Here is a 25,302-nt window from a genome sequence, read left to right as displayed (position 1 = left end):
GGAGAACTTCAGGGGACTTTCAGTCCCCCGTTCTCCCTATCAATGCCAGCGATCACACATGTATCCCCTGTCCTGTGTATATCCTGTGGAGAGGGGATACATGTCCTGTGGAGATCCTGTGGAGAGGGGATACATGTCTTATGTTTAATGGCAGAGCGGGGAGATACCTCCCTGCTCTGCCGTAGTGTTCAGTGGTGTTGCGCTGTAGCAGCCATAGCGGCAGCTAGCGGAGCCTCCGGCCATGGTGGGGGCCCGTGCCGGCGGGCGACACGGGCCCCCTCATGCCGCGGGCCCCGTAGCAGCCGCTACGGCTGCTATAGCGGTAGTTACGCCACTATGTTAGGGGGAGTTCACACTGAGTTTTTTTACGCGAAAACCATGGCAAAAAACGTCAGAAAGTGCCTCCTATTGAAAACCATAAAAAACGCCTGCGGGAAAAAGAAGCGTTAGGCTATGTTCACACAGAGTATTTTGCAGGAGGAATATCTGCCTCAAAGTTCCGTTTGGAAGTTTGAGGCAGATTTTCCTCTGCCTGCACGCCGATTCTTGCGGCGTTTTTGGCCCGCGGCCATTGACCGCTGCGGGCATAAAACACCGCGAAATACGCTTTCTCTGCCTCCCATTGAAGTCAATGGGAGGTCAGAGGTGTAAACACCCGAAGATAGGGCATGTCACTTCTTTTTCCCGCGAGGCAGTTTTACTGCTCGCGGGAAAAAGACGCCGACGCCTCCCATTGAAATCAATGGGAGGCATTTTCTGTCAGTTTTTGACGAGTTTTGCGACGCGGTTTCCGCGTCAAAAAACTCGTCAAAATACTCAGTGTAAACATAGCCTAATGCCCTTTCTTCGGACGTTTCTGTCTCCAACTTCCCATTGACAACAATGGCAGGCAGAAAATGCATTTTTTGCTGCGTTTTTCTGCCCACGGCCCGAAGGCCGAAAAACGTCACCAAAAAACGCAACAAAAACGCGGGAAGTGTTCAAAATATGCCTCAAAATTCCGGAAGGAATTATGAGGCAGATTTTTCTACCTAAAAACTTTTCCCTTCTCAAATGAACTTTTTTATTTGATGTACATCATGTACCTGTCCTCTGCAGTCTGCACGTCCTCCGCCCGTCCTATGGGATGCTAGTACTCCGGCAGTCCTGACTTTACTCCGGCAGTCCTTGGCTCCTGACTGTACTGTCCTCCGCCCTAAGTCTCGCGTCGGTCGTTTAGCTCCGCCCCCTGTCCTCTCCCCTGCCTGAGCGCTCCTCCTACCATGTCCTCTTCCACTGTGTGTGGGAGGACTATCAGTGGAGTGCACAGTGTGCAGTGAATATCACCGTGCCCCCGGACACCCCCCCCCCCCCCCGTGGCTGTCACCGGGCCCCCCCCCCGGATGCCTAGTGTAATGTTAGTGACTCGTGATGTTCGTGACTCGTGATGCTACTACTAGTACTACTAGGCATGAGGGGGCCCGTGCCTCCAGGCCTGGCAGTGGCATATAATGTAATGTGCCTGACTGTCAGGGCGACACGGGCCCCCCCATGCCCCGGGCCCTGCTACTGTGGTAGTTACGCCACTGGCTCGCAGCTACTGTCCACGGGCCTCTGTCTCAGTCCTCAGCATCGCGCAGCTGAGAACTGAGTCGGCCAGCAGAGGAACGGGCCCCCTTCCCACGCGGGGCCCTTGTGCAGCTGCACCGGCTGCACATGCGGTATGTCCGCCCCTGTCTGAGATAGTCTAGTTTTGGAAGTAGAGTCAATTGAGGCATCCATCACTGTGTTAAAATCTCCACATATAAGTAATTTCCCTTCTTTACATTTATCTAGAATTCTAAAAATTTTATGAAAAAATCTAATTTGGTGTCTGTTAGGAGCGTACAGATTCACCAATGTATATTTAACGTTGTTAAGCAGACATATAATCACTACATATCTTCCTTCCGGCTCTATATGTGTTTGAAGCATTTGAAAGGCTACAGTATTTTTGATTGCTATCAAGACGCCTCTAGATTTAGTGGGATAATGTGACTGATATATGTCAGGAAATAATCGATGTTTTATGCGATCAGCATCTTTCTTCAAGAGGTGTGTCTCCTGTATACACAAAACATCGCACATCTTAGATTTTGCCTCTCTCCACATATGAGCTCGTTTCTGAGGGCTATTCAGGCCGTTCACATTCAAAGACAAAATTGAGATAACCATTATACCGTATGTATATATGCTAGCATCATACCTAATCTCCGCACATACATATGTAACAGGATTTGCCCCTTTCCTTGCCTAGTGTAGGGTTCCCAGAGTTTCATATAGCATGACATATGTATAGCAATCATGTAAGCACTGGTTACGAATCGGAACGTAAAGAACTGGTGCACAGAGAACAAGATAGAAACAACAACACAAAGTAACATCGAACCACATTTCAGGGATGGACGAAGTATCTCGTTATCCCTTATGTCTGGGGTAGAGCAGTCCATCCGAAGCCGAACTCCAATTGCCGCCCGCCGGCATCTCTAATGGCTAATAAAGCCCGTAAGAACAAGAGAGGGTCCAAGAACATAACGCTGAGTTCTTTATTACAGCCATCTAGGCCTCAATCCCAGCATTCAGCGGGGTAATCTCTCACGTTGGCCAGTTGTTTTCCATTCCTCTCTGATATGTTGTGGAGCGCCCAGAAATGGTGGTTTAGGAGGAGGAACGACAATATTCCATTTCTTCAGAAGGGTAACGCCTTCCGATACCGATTTAATTATGTGAGATGAATTTTCGTATGAGACCATGAGGCGAACTGGAAAGCCCCACCGATAAGGGATGTTATGATCTCTTAATGCCAAAGTGATCGGGTGTAGTTGTCTGCGTAATTGCAGGGTCATCGCAGATAGATCTGAGTATACTGATATCTCTTTAAACTTTGCTGTGATAGCAGATTCTTTCCTAGAGGCATATAAGAATTTCTCTTTGATGTGAAAAAAATGCACTCTGGCCAGTATGTCTCGGGGTATGGGTTCCGCTAGATGTTTAGGCTTAGGTATTCTATGTACTCGATCTATGATCAGGTCTTGCGAAGAGCAAGTTGGGAGCAGAGCTTGAATAAAGTCCTGAACATATTGATTTAGGTCTTTTGGTGCAATATTCTCCGGGATACCTCTGAATTTGAGATTGTTACGTCTGGATCTATCTTCCAAATCTGCTATTTTCGCTTTTACTTGGGATAGGTCATTTTCTAGGTCATAGTGGGCATCAATAAGAGAGTTATGGGATGAGGTGATTTCACTCATTTTCGTTTCTACATGCTGTACTCTATGTTCCACTGCTGCAACAGCGGTAGCCAAGGGGTTAATGAGCTCAGCCATGCCTGCATGAAGTGAGTGATGTAAAGCCTGCAACATGGTCTTGAGCATAGCTTCTGTTACAGGGTTGGAAGATGAGGGCAACTGATCAAGGACTTGCCCAGGGATAGAGGTAACAGATATATTAGCTCCTACCGTGTCTTGTGTATCTTCTGGGTCCTGTACTGTCCCCCTTGCTGTCTCAGGGCTTCTGTGTGTCGGGGAAGATGGCGCCAAGAAGACCAGCCCACGTGGTGAAGCAGGGCTATGTGGAGAGGCGCGCTCTTTCATAGAGATTGCATCTCTGAATGCTCTTGTGTGCACATTCCTCCCCTCTGCAAGCAGATAAATCTCCGATGCTGACACTGATCTGCTTCTTCTCGGCAGCTGCTCTTCCCTTTGTCTCCTCGGGGTTTGTTGGTACGAGTCAGAGGTGAGTGAGCTAGCCTGTGTGTCGGAGGCCATTTCCTCTCTGTCTTCCTCTGGTCGCCTTGGGTAGTAAAAGTCAGTCAATTTTACAGGTTTCGTCACCGGTTTTCTTTTCCTCGGCATCTCCCTTCTGTGCTTGTATGTTTATTTAGCGTCCTCTCTCGTTCCTCGGTGCTTAAACAGCTATTTTTTAGTGCTTCATGCCGGAGCCGAAGTATCAAGCGGCCATCAGGTTCAGCTGCCAAGCCACGCCCCCCATTTTAAGCATCTCAACGCACATGTTAGTCTGTCATTTTCATATGGAATCTCTTTGTTCTGTTATCACTTCCATGGATCAGGAGGAGTTTCTTTCCTTAGTGGACATCAGGGATGCATATCTGCTTGTTCCGATTTGTCAAACTCAACAGCGCTTCCTGCACTTTGCAGTGTTGTCCCGTTATTGCCAATTTGTGGCTCTTCCCTTCAGTCTGGCCTTGGCTCTGAGAGTCTTCTTTCGGTCGTGATGGCACTCCTTCGGACCATGGGGGTGTCTGTCACCGTGTACCTGGATGACATGTTGATCAAGGGAGGACAACGAGACGGCGTTCCAGGTCACTCTGGACACCCTCAGTCGGTTTGGTTGGATTATCAACCGCTCCAAATTTTGCCTGTCTGATTCCCAGCAAATAGTTTTCCTCGGTTTAGCCTTCGACGCTTGGTCTGCGAGAGTCTTCCCTTCGGAAAGACTATTGATCCTTCAGGAAGGGATTCGTTTGTTGCCGACAGCTACTCAGACTTTACTTTACTTTGCGTCTGCGTGAGGTTTCTTAGAACCACTGTGACCTCTGTCGAGATCATCCCCTTTGCACAGTTTCATCACGGGCCCCCTTCAGCAGGCGATCTTCCCATGGAACCACTTCCTGAATCTGCGGTTCATCCTTCCCCTCAGTCTATCGCTTGCTTCGGTGGTGGATCTCCTCCCCGGCCGTCCCCCTAGGGGTGCTTGTTCCTTCCACTGAACTGTCTGACCTCTTCCACGGATTCCAGTCTCAAGGGGTGGGCGTCGCCTTTAGGAAACGTACGGCCCAGGAGAAGTGATCTCCACAGGGATCCTCCCTTCCCATCAACCTACTGGAGTTGAGTCGTATTTCTTTGCCTACTGCACTGGACATCGCTTCTGTCCAGACACGGCTGTGGCTTATCTCAATCAATAGGACAGCACTCGCAGCGTGGCTGCGATGGCAGAGGCCGTGAGGATTCTGTCCTAGCTGGAGGCTCGCGTTCCTGCTCTGACAACTGTACACATTTCTGGGGTCGACAACTTGTTATCGGACTACCCCAGACACGAAAAGGTGGATCCCAGGAAATGATCTCTTCACCAGGAAGTCTACAACCAGATATGTTTTAGATGAGGCCAACCGGTTGTGGACATGATTGCTTCTAGATTCAATTGTCAGGTTCCATGCTTCATTTCTCGAGCCCAAGATTCGTAGGCCTGCGCCCTGGATTCTCTCAGTGGCACTGCGGTCTAACTTCAGGCTCCTGTACGTGTCTCCCCCTCTGCCTCTCCTTCCTCGGCTCCTCCAATGGCTCAAGGCCTAGGGGATTCTGGCCATCCTAACCGTGTCGTTCTTGGTACGCGGATCTCATTTCCCTGCAGGCTGACTAACTGTGCCCTTGCCTATCTAGACCACTTGCAGTGTACGCTTACCTAACAATAGTCTGGATGAGGTGTAATGGGTGGCTGAGAAGTATGTAAGATATAGCTCCACTAGGAATGTAACTGGTGGTTTACTTTTCACTACTCAAAAAGGATCTGCAGCCAATAATGAAAACTTTTCATTTTCCCCCCGATTTTATTTATTTTTTATATTTAGTAACACTGCAGTTTTTCTTGTGCGCTTACATGTTTGTATTCTAGTCTTCTGCATTCAGTTGTTAAGATAAATAGTTGCCTGACCGCTACCACACCCATCCATATCAGGTCTCCTAAAGAAGCACTCCTGAAATAGGAGTCTTTTGACTTTCTGTATTATCTCCTTTTACTCCGTTCCTAGTCGGTTACCTCTGTTTCCTATATAGTCCGCTTACTTTGTATTGTTCACAATGTGCACACTCTCCAGTTCTTCACACCCCACAGGAGTAACATACAACCCTCGCAGATACTTAAATATATAAAAATACTTTACTCATAACGTAGAAGTGACAAAGCAATATACATTACATCAAGATACAACACAACCACAAACAGCTGCCTCCTTTTCCTACATTCCCTGGGCACTTTGCACATGTGACTAGTAATGTGTATGTATATATAATATAAATCCAGGTCCCAACCCTATACGTCTACTGCAACTGTAATCAAAGCCACATATAGCGCCTGACCATTAGTACATGTATATATAGAGACTCATGCATAAACTGTGTATGTATGTATGTATGTATGTATGTATATATATATATATATATATATATATACAGTGACGGCACCAGGACTTCAAGTCAGATGAAAGCAAAGTGGATTTATTCACCTCAAAAAAACAGCTTTCATCTGACTTGAAGTCCTGGTGCCGTCACTGTGTTCTATGCTTTCTTCTATTTAAAAAAAAAAGGGGGAATTGATTCATCCCCTGGTGACGAGCACATGGCCTGATTTTTTTGTTTTTGTGGAGTGCTGTGTTCATCTATTTGCTGGACTGTGTATATATATATATATATATATATATATATATATATATACTACCGTTCAAAAGTTTAGGGTCACTTATAAATTTCCTTATTTTAGAAAGAAAAGCACCGTTTTTTTCAATGAAGATAACATTAAATTAATCAGAAATACACTCTATACATTGCTAATGTGGTAAATGACTATTCTAGCTGCAAACGTCTGGTTTTTAATGCAATATCTACATAGGTGTATAGAGGCCCATTTCCAGCAACCATCACTCCAGTGTTGTAATGGTACATTGTGTTTGCTAACTGTGTTAGAAGGCTAATGGATGATTAGAAAACACTTGAAAACCCTTGTGCAATTATGTGAGCACCGCTGTAAACAGTTTTGCTGTTTAGAGGAGCTATAAAACTGACCTTCCTTTGAGCTAGTTGAGAATCTGAAGCATTACATTTGTGGGTTCGATTAAACTCTCCAAATGGTTAGAAAAAGAGAGCTTTCATGTGAAGCTCGACAGTCTCTATTCTTGTTCTTAGAAATGAAGGCTATTCCATGCGAGAAATTGACAAGAAACTGAAGATTTCCTACAACGGTGTGTACTACTCCCTTCAGAGGACAGCACAAACAGGCTCTAACCAGAGTAGAAAGAGAAGTGGGAGGCCCCGCTGCACAACTGAGCAACAAGACAAGTACATTAGTCTCTAGTTTCAGAAATAGACGCCTCACAGGTCCTCAACTGGCAGCTTCATTAAATAGTACCCGCAAAACGCCAGTGTCAACGTCTACAGTGAAGAGGCGACTCCGGGATGCTGGCCTTCAGGGCAGAGTGGCAAAGAAAGAGCCATATCTGAGACTGGCTAATAAAAGGAAAAGATTAATATGGGCAAAAGCACACAGACATTGGACAGAGGAAGATTGGAAAAAAGTGTTATGGACAGACGAATCGAAGTTTGAGGTGTTTGGATCACACAGAAGAACATTTGTGAGATGCAGAACAACTGAAAAGATGCTGGAAGAGTGCCTGATGCCATCTGTCAAGCATGGTGGAGGTAATGTGATGGTCTGGGGTTGCTTTGGTGCTGGTAAAGTGGGAGATTTGTACAAGGTAAAAGGGATTTTGAATAAGGAAGGCTATCACTCCATTTTGCAACGCCATGCCATACCCTGTGGACAGTGCTTGATTGGAGCCTATTTCATCCTACAACAGGACAATTACCCAAAGCACACCTCCAAATTATGCAAGAACTATTTAGGGAAGAAGCAGGCAGCTGGTATTCTATCTGTAATGGAGTGGCCAGTGCAGTCACCAGATCTCAACCCCATAGAGCTGTTGTGGGAGCAGCTTGACCGTATGGTACGCAAGAAGTGCCCATCAAGCCAATCTAACTTGTGGGAGGGGCTTCTGGAAGCATGGGGTGAAATTTCTCCCGATTACCTCAGCAAATTAACAGCTAGAATGCCAAAAGTCTGCAATGCTGGAATTGCTGCAAATAGAGCATTCTTTGACGAAAGCAAAGTTTGAAGGAGAAAATTATTATTTGAAATAAAAATCATTATTTCTAACCTTGTCAATGTCTTGACTATATTTTCTAGTCATTTTGCAACTCATTTGATAAATATAAGTTTGAGTTTTCATGGAAAACACAAAATTGTCTGGGTGACCCCAAACTTTTGAACGGTAGTGTGTGTGTGTGTGTGTGTGTGTGTGTGTGTGTGTGTGTGTGTATATATATATATATATATACATATATATATATATATATATATATATATATATATATATATATATATATATATTCCACATGAGATTCCTAGAATACCTTTATCTAGTACACACATAAAGTCTGCTGTAACGGTATTATACTTATATTTATATACATACACAGAACACCTATAATATAACTTGGCTTGCGCCTGATGTTAAAGAGGCTCTGTCACCAGATTCTAAGTGCCCGATCTCCTACATAATTTGATCGGCGCTGTAATGTAGATAACAGTGGTTTTTATTTTAAAAAACGATCATTTTTGAGTAGGTTGTGAACATTTTGAGATTTATGCTAATTAGTTCTTAATGACCAACTGAGCGTTTTTTAACTTTTTACCAAGTGGGCGTTGTAAAGAGAAGTGTATGACGCTGACCAATCCGCTTCATAAACTTCTCTTCATTCATGCCCAGCTTGTTTCACTGCACAGCGGGATCTCGCGAGATCACGGTGTGACGAGACTTCCTCCCACAGGTTCTTCATCGGAGCCATGGAAGACTGAACAAACATCGCCTCCAGCCTCTGCTGATTCGGATATACGTCCTGGCACGGCTGGAGGCGATGTCTGTTGACTCTTCCATGGCTTCGGTGAAGGACCTGTGGGAGGAAGTCCCGTCACGGCGGGATCTCGCGAGATCACGCTGTGCAGTGAGACAAGCTGGGCTGGAATGAAGAGAAGTGCATGACGCTGATTGGTCAGCGTCATACACTTCTCTTTACAACGCCCACTTGGTAAAAAGTTAAAAAACGCCCTGTCCATGCATGCTGTTATTCTCGGCTATGCTCTGTACGCAGCATTATGGGAGTTGTAGGAAGGAGAGACTTGCGGAAGGTGATGCAAGTTTGACGCTGCAGCAGCTATATCCGGACCAGAGGGAAGGAGAAAATAACAACCGATCAAGATGGCGGCAGGGCGGTATGAACGGCAAGATTACATTTCTATTGCTAGCGATGCAAAACGAAAGGCTGTAACTTTACAGTACTTGGGGTAAGATGACAGGCAGCCATAGCAAAAAAAGAAAATCTTGGGAGTGCTTCTTTTAAAACTGTTTTGGCTTCACTTGGCCAACTATTATGTTCTTTGCTTCCCTCTCTGCAGTCAATTAGAGTGCAAGATACCGCCTCTCCTTCATCCCTCTATAGAGGTGTTTTTGTTTTTTTTTAAATTCATTACAGTTCTATATACATTCCACAGTATATTTACCAAAAATGCAACAGCCAAATACAAAGATATAGACCCTTATATCACCCCAATCCCATCACCTCCAACCCAAGAGTGGGTGGAGGGAGAAGAGAAAGAGGCGCAAGGATATAGAAGAAAAAAAAGGGAAAAACCCTCTAACTCTCAACAATATATTTGTGCTTAATGCTCATTTGCAATATCCAACCACTTCAGATCTCTTTAAAGCATGTTTTACCAACATAGGACAGTCTGTCAAGGAGTACTAGCCTATCGACTCCTTTTCTCCACTTCTCTACACTGGGTTAATGGTCTAATTTACAAGATAGCAGCAAGACTTTGCTTGCGATATACAAGGCTTTTCTTATTGCTGTTTAGTAGCATTTTTTATTTGAGTCCATTATAACCCCATACAAGCATGTAATTGCTCCATATATTACATTTGGAGAAAAAACTCCCGACATTGTCGTTATAACCCCCATCCAGTATCTTCTCTGCTTGAGACAATTAAGTGTGTTAGGGTCCTGCACCCTATTTTACATTTGGGTTATCTATACGTGTCATTCAAGGACAGCCTGTTTAATTTGTAGGGGGTATAATGACTCACATTATTATGACCACCAGCTAATATCCAGAGTAACTGCCGTGTGCAGCATGGACAGCAACTGGACTGGCAGGGAGTGACTTAATAAGGTGCTGGTAGGTTGTCTCTGGTATCTGGAGCCGTGCTGACTGCAGTGCATCCCACATTTGCTTGGAGGGTGCGTAGGGGAGGATCCATAGAGCGAATCAGATGATCGAGTTGGTCCCACAGATGCTTAACTGGGTTGAGGTCTGGCAAATTAGGGGGCCAAGGAAGTACTTGGAAGTCTTGGTCGTGCTCTTCCATCTACTGTTGGACATTTCTAGCCGTGTGACATGTCGCATTGTCTTGCTGGAAGATTCCATCTGCCCCAGGAAAGACAAACAGCATGTATGGGAGGACATGATCTGAAACTATGGATTCATACCCAAATCGGTTCAGAGCCTTCCACGTGGATTTTACCCAGAGATTGCCATGAAAAAAATCCCACAGACCATTATACTGCCGCTAGCAGCTTGTGTCCTTATAGCAATGGTTGCCGGGTGTTTGTTCTCTGATGTTTCTCGCCTGGCATGCCAAAGTCTATCCGTTCAATGAAGCAGATAAACGTTACTTATCGGAGAAGGCAACCCTTTGCCAATAATCGGTGGTCCAATTCCAATACTGCCATTCGAATTGAAGCCTTTTTTTTTTCCAATGCACCTTTATCATAGTAGCAGTGACCATCCGTCTGCTTTGGACCCCCATACGCAGTCGGGTTCGCTGAACTGTTTTAGACACACGTCTGGTAGCCCCCAGGTAGATTTTCACGGTGAACTTCTCCATTGTTGCTTGGCCCTCGCGCTCCTTCGTAGCCGACGTTCACCTCTTACATCAATGGCACGTGGTGCTTGCAGTTTCCACATCCGTTATTCCCAATGGTGCCATTTGTCCACTCGATGCACTTTCACCACAGCAGCGCGCGAACAGTTCACAAATTGCGCTGTTTGAAAAATACCGCCACCCTTTCATGACCACAAGAAGTGATGTGTGCTTTATCGACTAAAAAATAAAAAAATTATGGCTATTGGAAGGTGGGGAGGAAAAAAGGAAAATGAAAAAACTTAAAATTGCTGCTGTGCAAAGGGGTTAACAAGTTATTGTTTTATATAGTCTGCCCTTCCCCAATGCACCCAAACACCCCCCCCCCCCCTTACACCTTACATACTGTAATAAGTATTTAAAGCCCAAATTTATCTGTGTGTACACAGAGGAAACTATAAGCAAGACTATGCAAGCTGGCATAGAAAATCAAATAGTTATTGGCATTCATTTGCATGATTTGATTGTGATTATCATTCGACTCAAAGCGGTGTTGCTCCAGCCTAAAATAGCGTTTCAATGTCAACTTATACTTTCACGCCTGACCTGTGTACAATCTTCTCTGGGAAGTAGAATTTTTTGAAGGAAGGGAAATCATCGGCAAGACTATGCTGGTATTGAAACACAAATGGGTATTGGCATATGCCAGGTTGCATTGGACGTATATCAAAGGATTAAATACCCGTACAGAAATGTCGTTTTGCAGTGACCTATGTAACTAGTGGACTTGTTTCCCCGATTTAATGAGAACTTTTTTATATTCCCATCTCCTATTCACAGACCCTTCAATATCTGCAACAGAATGCTAAAGACAGAGCAGAATACACTGCCGGTAATGCAGCCGGGGGCAGCTTTCCTTTTCTTCCCAGCACCTCCAAGATCTCCATGCAAGAGCTGGAAGAGTTACGCAGACAGCTTGGAAGTGTCACGGCTTCAACAACTAGTGGCCCCCAGGTAAAGCTTATCTGTCTGACACGGTTTTATATAGTAGGTTGATGTATTTTATCTAGGATGAATTCCTGGAAGGGGGTAGTTTGCCAAATTGTGTCTTTTTGGGGGTGTTTCCACTGTTTTGGCACTACAAGACCTCTTCAAACCTGACATGGTGCCTAAAATATATTCTAATAAAAAGTAGGCCCCAAAATCCACTAGGTGCTCCTTTTGCTTCTGTGGTCTGTGCTTCAGTCCATTACCACATTAGGGCCACATGTGGGTTATAAATATTGAGTTGCATTTCTCTGGTAAAACCTTTTGTGTTAAAGAAAAAAATTGATTCAAATGGATTTTCCGTAAAAAAAAAAAAAGAAACTTGTAAATTACACCTCTACTTTGCTTTAATTCATGTGAAACACCTAAAGGGTTAAGAAACGTTCTAAACGCTGTATTGAATACTTTGAGGGGTGTAGTTTTTAAAATTGGGTGACTTATGGGGGTTTCTAATATATAAGGCCCTCAAAGCCACTTCAAAAGTGAACTGGTACCGATAAAAATAGGCTTTGGAAATTTTCTTGAAAATGTGAGAAATTGCTGCTAAAGTTCTAAGCCTTGTAACGTCCTAGAAAAATAAAAGAATGTTCAAAAAATGATGCAAATCTAAAGTAGACATATGGGAAATGTAAACTAGTAACTATTGTGTGTGGCATTAATATCTGTCTTACAAGCGGATACATTTAAATTTAGAAAAATGGCAATTTTTGCAAATTTTCTCTAAAGTTTGGGGATTTTCACAAACAAATACTGAATTTATTGATCAAATTTTTGAACTATTGAAATTCAAGTTACATTAAAATACATAAAATCATAAAGTCTATATTCAAAAACAATGCACATATCAAGTGTATTATGGAGAAGTAATTTATTCCCACATATTAGTTGGAGATATAAACCAGCGATCGCAAGAACTTATATAGCACACTGCTATATTACTTTGTGGAACTATAAGAACCAGCAATACACCGATGTATTTTATACTCCTAGTTCTCACAGTTGTCTAAATTCCTGGCCCTTTTTTTATTTTTTCTCTCTCCATTCTCAGCCGGTGGAGATTCTGCGAAAACAGCTCCGAGACAAACTGAACAAGAAGAACTTCGGACAGCCGATCCCGGTGTTCCCACAATGGGTGTATGAACGACCAGCTCTGATAGGGGATTTCTCTTTTCTGTCCAATATAAGTACAGATGTCACCGTGCCCATAGGTTTGTGTGCTTGTCTTAATGGTATGGGATTCTTGCTTTAATCCATGTTAGTTTGTCGCAATATTTTTCATCAAACTTCACATAGCTAATGTAGAAATTACCCCTCTGTGTAAGCATGAGTTATTATTAGTATCAACATAGCGGTTTCACCTCCTTTTTATTTTTTAGGAACCCTTCCTCTGCCCTCACAGGAAGCAACCATAGTAGAGGACCTCCTATATGTTCTGATTGGAGTTGACGGACGGTATATAACGGCACAGCCTATAGTGGGATGTCAAATACGCTCCTTCTCAGTAGACCCAAACCTCGATATGTCTGTAAAAGAGCTTGTGAACAGGATACTACCTGTGGCTGCCAGCTACTCCACTGTCACCAGGTACTAAAATAACATTATTATATTCCAAAAATTCAATGATGCACAATTGAGCATTTGTTACCCTAATTAGGGCAGTTTACGGTTTCCAGTTTTAGTTTTATACTAGTCAAACATTTATCTAATTTGTAAAAGGAGTATTCTAGGTTTAGTAAAAGTGTGGACATTAAAGGGTTAGTACAGGATTAGAAAGAAATGGCCGCTTTCTTCAAGAAACGGCACGACACCTGTCCACAGGTTGTCTGGAGTAATGCTGCTTTACTCTATTCACTTCAATGGAGCTGAGCTGCAATACCAGACGCAACCCATGGACATGTGCTGCGCTGTTTCTGGAAGAAAGCGGCAATGTTTTTGTAATCCTGTACATCCCATTTAACTGAAAATGAAACGGCATCATATGGATATGTGTCATGGCTTTTAAATTTTTCACTGAATCAAACCAGTATAAATCCTGTGCAGTAGTAAACAATATGGCCGTAAGAAAGATCATCCGTATGGCTATCATTACTTTGCATGCAATACATGGTTACATAGTTACATAGTTCGTACGGTTGAAAAAATACATATTCCATCAAGTTCAACAAAGGGACGGGAAAAGGGAAGGGAAATATTTCTACACATAGGAGCGACTATATTTTTGTTCTAGGAAATTATCTGAACCTTTTTTAAAACCATCTCCTGTCCCTGCTGTGACGGCTCCTGCGGTGACTATTCCATAGATTCTCAGTTCACAGTAAAGAAGGCTTGTCGCCTCTGCAGGTTGAACCTTTTTTTTCTCCAGACGGAGGGAGCGCCCCCTTGTTTTTTGAGGGGTTTTACATGGAACAGGATTTCACCATATTATTTGTATGGGCCATTCATATATTTATATAAGTTAATCATGTCCCCCCTTAGTCGTCTCTTTTCAAGGCTAAATAGTTTCCACAAAAAACAAACCCTTACACAGCTTTGATGAAAAAAAGTTATGTCTCCACAAAAAATAGCAAACACCATAAAAAAACAAAACGATATACATATGGTATAACTGTAATGATATCGACCTGCAGAATAAAGTAAAAACTTCAATCATAGCCCATGGTGAACACTGAAAAAAAAAAAAACATGTCAGAATTGCTGGTTCACCTTGCTTGCCAAAAAAAAGGAATAAAAAGTCGTGTGTACCCCAAAATGGTACAGATTGTCCTGCAAAAAATAAGCCCTCACACAGCTCTGTTGGTGAAAAAAAATAAAAATTCTGGCTCTCATAATATGACGACACAAAAAGTGCAGAGTGTGTTCAAAAAAGGGGATAAGATTGAACACAACGTATTAGTGCGACACTGGCCAAATATCTGTCATTATTATTTATTTATACCGCATTATTATACCCTCTTATTATGCCCTAATGTTCTCCGCACAGCTTACATATGCCCCCACATTATATACTTGAAATACAAATAAAACCCCAAACAGAACTACTACCAAGCAAAATCCGCACTGCAAAATCTGCACTCCAAAATCCAAATGGCGCTCCCTCCATTCTCAGCCCTACATTGGGCTCAAACAGAAGTTTACGCACACCTATATGGCATTCCCAGGAGAACCCACTAATGAAAAACACCTGTGGGTCAAAATGCTCACTACACCCCTTAAAATGGCTTAAGGGGCGTAGTTTCCAAAATGTGGGGTCACTACTTGTCAGTTTGTGTTACTATTTGACCGAAGAGACCCTGCAATTGTGGGCCAATGCTGCGAAAATCCCCAAAATAGACCTCAAATGCGCATGGTGCTCTTCAATTCTAAGCCCTGTCATATGTCCAGGCAAATGATAAATGCCTTGAGGTGTGTAGTCTCCAAAATGGGGTCACTTCTCGGGGGTATCCACTGTGAGTAATTAAAGAGTAATTGAGATTAATGTATATGAAACTGTATTGCTTTTTATTAATATATCAAAATTACTGTTTTTCATGTCTTAACAATACAGTCCTCGTTGTTTAACCCCTTCCCGACATCCGCCGTATATATACGGCGCACGCCGGGTGGGGGAATATGGAGCGGGCTCACGGGCTGAGTCCGCACCATAGAGCGAATGTGTCAGCTGTGTGTTACAGCCGACACTTCCGGGTTACGAGCGGGATCGCGTTTTAGCGCGATCCCGCTTGTTTAACCCGTTAAATGCCGCGTTCAATAGAGATTGCGGCATTTAAATTACTAAAAACGGGGGCGACCCCCTGTAACGTCTCAACGGCCCCCCCGTGGCGAAATCGGGGTGAGCCGTTGGTTCGCACGGCTGCCTAGGGGTCTGACGAAGTCCCCCAGGTCCGCCATCTTGGTACTCCTATGAAGCTCTGCCTCCGGCAGGGCTTCATAGGAGACTGTCAGAATCACGATATACTGCAATACATTAGTATTGCAGTATATCGTGCAAGCAATCTAACGATCGCTGGTTGAAGTCCCCTAGGGGGACTAATAAAAAATTTAAAAAGGAGTTAAATAAAGTTGTTTTTTTTTGTGTAAAAAAAAAAACAAAACTTAAAAGATCAAAAAAAAAAACTTTTTCCATTTTCTCCCTAGAGCATAGTAAAAAAATAAATAAAATAAACATAATTGGTATCGCCGCGTCCGTAAAAGTCTGAACTATCACAATATATCATTATTTAACTCGCACGGTGAATGCCGTAAAGAAAAAAAAAAATTGTAAACGCCAGAATCTCTATTTTTTGGTCACCTGATCTCCCACAAAAAATGAAATAAAACGTGATCAAACCGTTACTTTACACCAAAATGGTATCATTAAACACTACAGCTAATCCTGCAAACAATAATCCCTCATACCACTTAATCGACGGAAAAATAAAGAAGTTGTGGCTCTCGGAATTTGGCGAAACAAAATTAATTTTCTTTTTTACACTTTGGTTTTTACTTGTAAAAGTAGTAAAATATAGAAAAAACTACACATATTTGGTATCGGCGTAATCGTATTGACCCACAGAATCAAATTAACATGTTGTTTTAATTGTACAGTGAATTCCGTAAAAATGGCGTGCAAAAAACTATGGTGGAATCGCTGTTTTTTTTTTCATTTTCTACCCCACAAATAATTTTTTTCCCGTTTCCTAGTACATTATATGGCAAAATAAATGGTGCTACGAAAAACTACAACTTGTCCCGCAAAAATCAAGCCCTCATAGGACTATATCGACGGAAAAATAAAGAAGTTATGGCCTTTGGAAGGTGGGGAGGAAAAAATGAAAATCTGAAAAAGGGCTGCGGCGGGAAGGGGTTAAAAATGTCTTATGAGCAGTTTTGAAATAAGCGGTTTGAAAAGAGGAACAGATTTGGCCTATCACAGGGACCGTATACAGATGGCATACTGAGAGATTACAGACAATAATTAACCGTTATGTATTTCACAAGATTTAGTTCTGAGAATGAACTTATATGTAAGACAGTACATAGATAATATCATGTGATTATTATAGTCATAACTGTAGCATCCATTGCCGCGGACCGTCTGGATTACTCCCCCCCCCCCCCCTCGACGGCTGCAGCTATGGCCTGGTGAGCAATGGCCCACATCTCCCCCACCGGAGGTGCAAGCGCTCACTCCCGCTCCCCTCTGCTGTGTCCCGTAGGGTGTGCGTGCACCCTCGCGCCTGTCCTTAAAGGGTCAGTGCGCGCACATGTAAAACATTCGTAATTAGCCCATTTTCACCCTGGACTATAAGAAGGGCCCTGCCAGTTTGCTCATTGCCTGAGCTTTCTTAGTATTCCCATGTTAGTCCTTGCAAATGGTCTCTTAGTGTTTACCCGTGCCCTGCTACCTGTATGCCATGCTGTGTTCTTGTTCCTGAGCCTGTTAGTGATTGGAGTCGTGTCCTGTTGTCGTCTGGCGCATCCTACGGCACCTGCTGTCATCCCCCACGTCTGGCGCAACTGGCTGCACCCACCTCCATCTGTGCTAAAGCCTCTGCCACTGCCTGGACTATTCAGGTACCCTTGTGCGGGACTTTGTACTGATTGGGTGCTCTATAGTTTTGCCAGCTGCCTCCCTGCTACGGTGGTGCGGCCTAGTGGGTTCACAAACCCACAGACTGACAGTAATTAAGCAGTGTGTGTCTGTATTACTATTCTCTGGCCGGATATTGAATTAAATACACTTGATAATTAATCTACCTGTGAGAGCAACTCTTTCACCACTGTACTCTGGTATCCTAAGGGAGTTCTGCAAATGCGACAATGCACTCGAACACCTATCCTCTCCTTCAAATTTGACCCGTGCCATGTGCTCAAACAGCAGTTTCGGGCCACATATGGGGTACTGCCATAATTTGGAGAAATTGAGTAACAAATTGTGTTATGTTTTTTCTCCTATTGGCCATTGTGGCCATTAAATTTCATTTTCACTGCCTGATTCTAATAGAATCTATGAAACACCTGTGGGGTTAAAAATGCTCACTACACCTCTAGATGAATGCCCTGAGGGGTGTAGTTTCCAAAATGGAGTCACTTTTATGAGATTTCCCCTGTTCTAGTATCTAAGGGGCTCTGCAAATGCGACATGGCGCCCAAAAACCAATCAGCCAAAATCTGAATGCCAAATAGGGCCATTCTGAACCCTGCTGTGTGTCCAAACAGCAGTTTATGACCACATTTTGGGAATTGACTCACTCAGGAGAAATTGCTTTACAAATATTGAGATGCTTTTTCTCCTTTATTCCTTGTGAAAATGAAAAAAATGCAATATTTTAGTGGAAAAATGTTGACTTTCATTTTCACGGCTTAATTCCAATAAATTCAGCAAAAAAACTGTGGGGTCAAAATTCTCACTATGCCCCTAGATAAATTCCTTCAGGGGTGTAGTTTCCCCAATGGGGGTCACTTTTAGGGGGTTTTCCACTGTTTTGCTCCCTTAGGGGCTTTGCGACATGACACCCGAAAACCATTGCAGCAAAACATGAGCTCCAAAAGTCAAATGGTGCTCCTTCCTTTCTAAGCCCAGCCCTTTTCTCCTTTCTACGTTTTATTGGAAAAATATGTTTATTTATTTTCACGGCCTAAATCCAATAAATTCAGCAAAGAAAACTGTGGGGCCAAAATGCTCACTATACCAAATTGCGTACCAGACATACTTTTGTTTCTCTATGGGAACCGTGGAGGGCATTTAGAAAGTTTAACTGCCTACTTCTTCCCTATTATACCCATGACAGGCTTATGTCGGTCTGATTGTTTCCACTTTTACCGTAAACTCGCTACAATCTCCTAAAAGATGTCTTTGTCTTTATATTTTTGTACAAGATCTACTTTACATTCTATGTACTATTTCCAGAAAATGTATGTGCGTCTTCTCAAAGTTGTTTTACTTTTGTATTACCTGTTTCTTTTCTATGTTATAACTGAAAATTACTAAAAACTTATTTAACTATTTCACTATACCCCCTCGATAAAATCCTTGAGGGGTGTAGTTTGCCATATGATGTCTTTTCGGGGGTGTTTCCATGGTTTTGGCACCACAAGACCTCTTCAAACTGGACATGGTGCCTAAAATATATTCTAATAAAAAGCAGGCCCCAACATCCACTAGGTGCTCCTTTGCTTCTGAGGCCGGTGCTTCAGTCCAGTAGCACGCTACGGCCAGATGTGGGATATTTCTAAAAACTACAGAATCTGGGCAATAAATATTATGTCGTGTTTCTCTGGTAAAACCTTCTGTGTTACTACAAAAATGTATTAAAATGAAATTTCGGCAAAAAAAAATATTTTTTTTTGTCAATTTTACCTCCATTTTGCTTTAATTCCGGTGAAACGCCTAAAGAGTTAAGAAACTATCTAAATGTGGTTTCGAATAATTTGAGGGGTGAAGTTTTTAAAATGGGGCACTTTATGGGTGGTTTCTAATAAGGCCCTCAAAGCCTCTCCAGAACTGAACCCTAAAAAAAATAGGTTTTGAAAATATGAGAAATCGCTGCTAAACTTATAAGCCTTGTAACGTCCTAGAAAAATAAAATAAAAGGACGTTCAAAAAAACTATGCAAATATAAAGAAGACGTATGAGAAATGTTAATTAGTAACTATTTTGTGTGGTATTAATATCTCTTATAAGCAGATACATTAAAATTTAGCAAAATGCTAATTTTTGCACATTTTCTATAAATGATGGTGTTTTTTTATTTACAATTAAGGAATCAACCCCTTCCCGCACCTTCACATAACTGCACGTCAAGATGAGCAGTAACTTGGCGCACCTCGACGTACAGTTGCGTCTGTACTTTGACAGTTAACCGCCGCACGGCGCTACACCGCAGCTTCTGTCAACTGTGCAGGGTGTCTGCCCTGCATTCCCTGTTGCCGATCAGCGGCCCATCGCCGCTGATTTCGGCAGTTAACCCCTTCGATGCGGCGGTCGATTGCGATCGCCGCATTTAAGGAGTTTAGCGGTGATCAGCAGCTCCCACGTGAAATCACGGGGGCTGGCGATGGTACCCATGGCAACCGGACGCCAGACATTGGCTTCCGGGCTGCCATGTACAGAAGTCTGAGGACCAGCCGGAGGCTTCCTGTCAGAGTGACTGTCACGTCACAATGACAGTTCGAACACATTACACTACGTAGGTAGTGTAATGTGTTCCAGCAGCGATCAGAGCTGCAAGTCTAAGTGTCCCCTAGTGGGACAAGTAAAAAAAAAAAGAGATAATAAAAATGTTTTCTAAAAGTTTAAAAATAAAACGTATACGTTACATCAACAAAAAAATGCATTTTTTCCCTATAATAAGTCTTTTATTATAGGAAAAAAATGAACACTATAAAAGTACACATATTTGGTATCACCGCGTTCGTAACGACCCACACTATAAAACTATAATATTATTTTCCCCGCACGGTGAACACCGCAAAAAAAAAAAGTAAACAACAATGTCAGAATCACTATTTTTTGGTCACCACCCCTCCCAAAATATACAATAAAAAGTGATCAAAAAGTCGCATGTACGCCAATATAGTACCAATAAAAACTACAACCCGTCCCGCAAAAAACAAGCCCTTACACAGCTTTTTTGACTGAAAAATAAAAAAGTTACAGCTCTCAGAATATGGTGACACAAAAAAGAAATTATTTTATAAAAAAAGTGATTTTATCGTGCAAACGCTGCAAAACTTAAAAAAACCTATATATATGGTATCGCCATAATCGTACCGACCCGCAGAATAAAGTAAAATTGTCATTTATAGACCAGGGTGAACGCCATAAAAAAAAAAAGAATAAAAACCAGAATTGCTGGTTTTTGGTCACCCGGCTTGCCAAAAAATGGAGTAAAAAGTGAAAAAAAAACCGCATGTAGCCCAAAATGGTACCAATGAAAACTACAGATTGTCCCGCAACAAATAAGCCCTCACACGGCTCCGGTGAAGAAGAAATAATATGACTATGCAAAATGTGCAAAGTATTCCAAAATCGGATAAGATCGGGCGCCATTTATCAGTGCGACACTGGCCACAAATCTGCGGATTATTATTTATTTATCCCATTATTATACCCTCTTATTATGCCCCTGATGTACCCCGCACAGATTACATATGCCCCCACATTATAAACTGAAATACCAGTAAAACGCCAAACAGAACAACTGCCAAGCTAAATCTGCGCTCCAAAAGCCAAATGCCGCCCCCTCCCTTCTGAGCCCTGCAGCGCGCACAAACAGCAGTTTACGCCCACAGATCTGGCATCGCCATGTCCGGGAGAACCCGATTAATATTTTATGAGGTATTTGTCTTCAGTGACACAAACTGGGCACAACATATAGTGCACTAAAATGGCATATCAGTGGAAAATTGTAATTTACACTCCGCACCACCCGTTGCGCATTAACCCCTTCGTGCACCACGACTTAACATCATGTCGTGGTGTGCGGGTGGGATGTATGGAGCGTCTCACGCGCTGAGCCCGTGCCATACGTTCCGGGTGTCAGCTTTGTATTACAGCTGACACCCGGGACTAACGGACAGGAACAGCGATCACGCTGTTACAGGAGCTTGTAAAAATGACAATATACTGCAATACATTAGTCTTGCAGTGTATTGTACCAGTGATCTAATGATCGCCGGTTCAAGTGCCCTAGGGGGACTGGGAGAATATGTAAAAAAAAAAGTAAATTAAGTTATTCGTGAAAAAAATTGAATAAATATTTAAAGACCAAAAGAAAACCCTTTTCCCAATTTTTTTTCACTAAAGCAATGTAAAAAATAAAGAAAATACACAAAATTGGTATCGCTGCGTCCTTAAAAGTCTGAACTATTACAATATACCATTATTGAAATCACGGTGAACGCTGTAAATAATAAATAATTGAAACCGCCAAAATTGCTGTTTTTTGGTCACCTCCGCTCTAAAAAAATTTTAACAAAAACTGCTCAAAAAGTTGTACGTGACAAAAAATGGTACCAATAAAAACTACAGTAAGTCCCGCAAGAAAGGAGTCCTCAAACCACTTTATTGACGGAAAAATAATAATAATAAAAAAGCATTTATGACCACATATGGGGTATTGCCGTACTCGGGAGAAATTGCTTTACAAATGTTGGGGTGCTTTTTTCCTCCTTTTATTCTTTGTGAAATTGAAAAAATTCAACATTTTAGTGGGAATAATGTTGATATTCATTTTCACGGCCTAATTGTAATAAATTCTGAAAAAGACCAGTGGGGTCTAAATGCTCACTATACCCCTAGATAGATTCCTTAAGTGGTGTCGTTTCCCAAATGGGGTCACTTTTGGGGGGCTTCCACTGTTTTTGTCTCTCAGGGGCTTTGCAAATGCGACATGACCATTTCAGCTAAATCTTACCTCCAAAAGCCAAATATCTCTTCTTCACTTCTAAGCCCCGCTGTGGATTCAAACTGCAGTTTATTACCACATATGGGGTATTTCCGTAATCGGAAGAAATTGCTTTACAAATGCTGGGATGTTTTTTTTGTCCTTTATTCCTTGGAAAAATTAAAAAATTCTATGTTTTTTCAGAAAAAAAGTAGATTCTCATCTTCACAAACTAATTCAAATAAATTTAGCATAAAAACTGTGGGGTTAAAATGATAACTTTACCCCTAGATAAATTCATTGAGGGGTGTAGTTTCCAAAATGGGGTCACTTTTTATTTATTTTTATTTTTTTTACACTGTTTTGGCACCACAAGACCTCTTCAAACCTGACATGGTGTCTAAAATATATATTTTTTTAAAAAGGAGGCCCCAAAATCCTCTAGGTGCTCCTTTGCTTCGGAGGCCTGTGCTTTAGTCCATTATCACACTAGGGCCACATGTGGGATATTTCTAAAAACTGCAGAATCTGGTAAATAAATATTGAGTTGCATTTCTCGGGTAAAACCTTCTGTGTTACAGAAAAATTTATTACAAATAAATTTTGGCAAAAAGAAATGAAATTTGTAAATTTCACCTCTACTTTGCTTTATTTCCTGAGAAAAGCCTATGGGGTTAAAACGCTTTCTGAATGCTGTTTTGGATACTTTGAGGGGGTGCAGTTTTCTAAATGGGGTGATTTATGGGGACTTTCTAATATATAAGGCCCTAAAAGCAGCTTCAGAACTAAACTGGTCCCTGAAAAAAATAGGCTTTTGAAATTTTCTTGAAAATATGAGAAATTGCTGCGAAAGTTCTAAGCCTTGTAACGTCCTAGAAAAATAAAAGGACGTTCAAAAAACAATGGAAATATAAAATAGACATATGGAATATATGAAATGGTAACTATTTTGTGTGGTATTACTGTCTGGCTTACAAGTAGATACATTTACATTCTCCAAATTTGGGTGTTTTTCACACATAAATATTACATTTATCGACCAAATGTTTTTTACTAACATACAGTACAATATGTCACGAGAAAAAAAATCTCAATCACTTGAATAGGTAAAAGCATTCCCAAGTTATTACTAAATAAGGTAACACGTCAGATTTGAGAAAATCGTCTTCGTCCGAATCGACCAAATGTTACCACTAACAAGGTACAATGTGCCACGAGAAAACAATCTCCGAATCACTTGGGTTGGGGAAAGTGTTCTAAAATTATTACCACATAAAGTGACACGTCCGATTTGAAAAAATGGGGCTCTGTCAGGAAGTCCCAAAGTGGCTGCGGCGGGAAGGGGTTATGCAGTAAATTACCACTTGAAATCAAACCAGTTCCAGATATTTTTTGGTCACATGTATATGTATATTTTGCTTTTCTATGTATATATTTCTAATTAAGCCCCACTATACATCACAGGTTCATTGAGGAGAAATCTTTATTTGAGTATGGACAAGTGAACCATGCTTTGAGCGCAGCTATGAGGACATTGGTAAAAGAATACATGATCCTCGTTACACAGCTGGAACACCTGCAGAGGCAGGGACTGCTGTCCCTGCAGAAACTGTGGTTCTACATCCAACCCACACTCAGGACAATGGAGGTATTGGCATCACTGGGTAAGTGTCACTTTTCTTTGCATATTTTATGATTTCACTCACAAACATAGACATGTTTGTTTTGCCTTTTTGGTCTAGAAATTATTAAACCGTATGTAGTTCTAGGGTCAAAATTACATTTAAAATCTAAAACTAAAAGTTTATTAACCATATGGTGTACTGAAGGAATTGAGTCATTTAAAATATTTATATGTGATGAACATATTGTAACACATTTGCAAATAGGATAAATGTCCGTTCTTCTTTTTATTTTTTTATTGGATTTACCTATGATATATCCTATGTCTTGGCAGGGAAGGGCTTCAATAGCCACAAACATATTATATACTTTTGACCATATAGAATATGTGAACACCTGACCATGTCACCTATATGAGCTTATTGGATATTCCATTCCAAAACCATGGGTATTAATATGGAGTTGGGCCTCCTTTTAACACAATCCACTCTTCTGGGATAGCTTTCCACAAGATTTTGGAGTGTGTTTGTAAAAATTTGTGCTGCTTCACCCAAAAGACGCGATCGCTGCATTTAAGGTGTTTGCAGCTCATCGGAACCCCAGCAGTGAAATTGCCGTGGTTCTGGTGGCTGCAATGGCAACCGGAGGCCTAATACTGGCCTCCCGGTCTGCCTAGCATGGAAGCCAGTCAGGACACGCCGGGCGGCAGAGCCTGAACAGCTTCCGTAGCCGCCGGCAAGATGGCGCTGGCTCAGGAGCTGATCTGGCGTCATCAGCGGTGGATGTCAGCTGTATGTTACAGCTGACATCCACCTGTAACGGCAGAAACCGGAGCTAGCTCCGATCCCTGCCATTAACCCCTTCGATGCAGCGATCGAAAGCGATCGCTGCATCTTAGCGGTTGCTAGCAGATCACCAGCCCTGACATGCAATCAGAGCTGCCGACTGCTGCTATGGCAACAGGAGACACAATGGCCTCCTGCTCTACCACTACGGAAGCCGATAAGGCCCCGCCGGGAGGCGAAGCCTAATCGGCTTGCTGTCAGTAAATAACTGACAGATCTAATACATTGCACTACATAGGTAGTGCAATGTGTTAGAAAAAAAAAAAAAACAAGACAGTTAGACCTTCAAGTCCCCTAGTGGGACTTGAAAAAAAAGTTTAAAAAAAGTGAAAAAAATTAAAGTTTGAAAAGATAATAAAAGTTTCAAGTAATAAAATAAAACACAATCGCCATGTTCCCTTATCAAGTCCTTTATTATTGAAAAAAATATAATAACCCATACGTATTTGGTATACAATATTATTTATTGCACGCGGTGAACAGCGTAAAAAACGTGTAAAACGATACCAGAATTTCTGTTTTTTGGTCACTTTGCCCTACAAATGTTGGAATAAAAAGTGATCAAAAAAGTTGCACGTATCCAAAAATGGTACCTATAAAAACGATAGCTCGTTTTGCAAAAGACAAGCCCTCATACAGTTCCGTCAACAAAAAAGTTCTGGTTCTCACAACATGGCGACAGAAAAAATACATT

At 42.1% G+C, this 25,302-nt stretch overlaps 1 protein-coding gene across 2 annotated transcripts in view; it reads left to right on the top strand.

The window, feature by feature from the left end:
• Nucleotides 1–25,302, top strand: part of TUBGCP2 (tubulin gamma complex component 2) — a 98,492-nt gene that overhangs the window by 13,936 nt on the left and 59,254 nt on the right. For both annotated transcript variants that reach the window (XR_012851072.1, XM_075841819.1), the window contains exons 4-7: nucleotides 11,567–11,740; nucleotides 12,822–12,981; nucleotides 13,150–13,357; nucleotides 23,605–23,804. Coding sequence is in view for 1 of the 2 variants with exons in the window: in XM_075841819.1 (XP_075697934.1) it covers nucleotides 11,567–11,740; nucleotides 12,822–12,981; nucleotides 13,150–13,357; nucleotides 23,605–23,804 (742 nt within the window). In the remaining variant the exon portion in view is untranslated. The remainder of the gene's footprint in view (nucleotides 1–11,566; nucleotides 11,741–12,821; nucleotides 12,982–13,149; nucleotides 13,358–23,604; nucleotides 23,805–25,302) is intronic.

This window comes from Rhinoderma darwinii, chromosome 11 (genome assembly GCF_050947455.1).
Source record: "Rhinoderma darwinii isolate aRhiDar2 chromosome 11, aRhiDar2.hap1, whole genome shotgun sequence".
NCBI classification, from domain to species: domain Eukaryota; kingdom Metazoa; phylum Chordata; class Amphibia; order Anura; family Rhinodermatidae; genus Rhinoderma; species Rhinoderma darwinii.
Note: the sequence above shows the minus strand (reverse complement) of the source record. Positions and strands in the feature narration are given on the sequence as shown.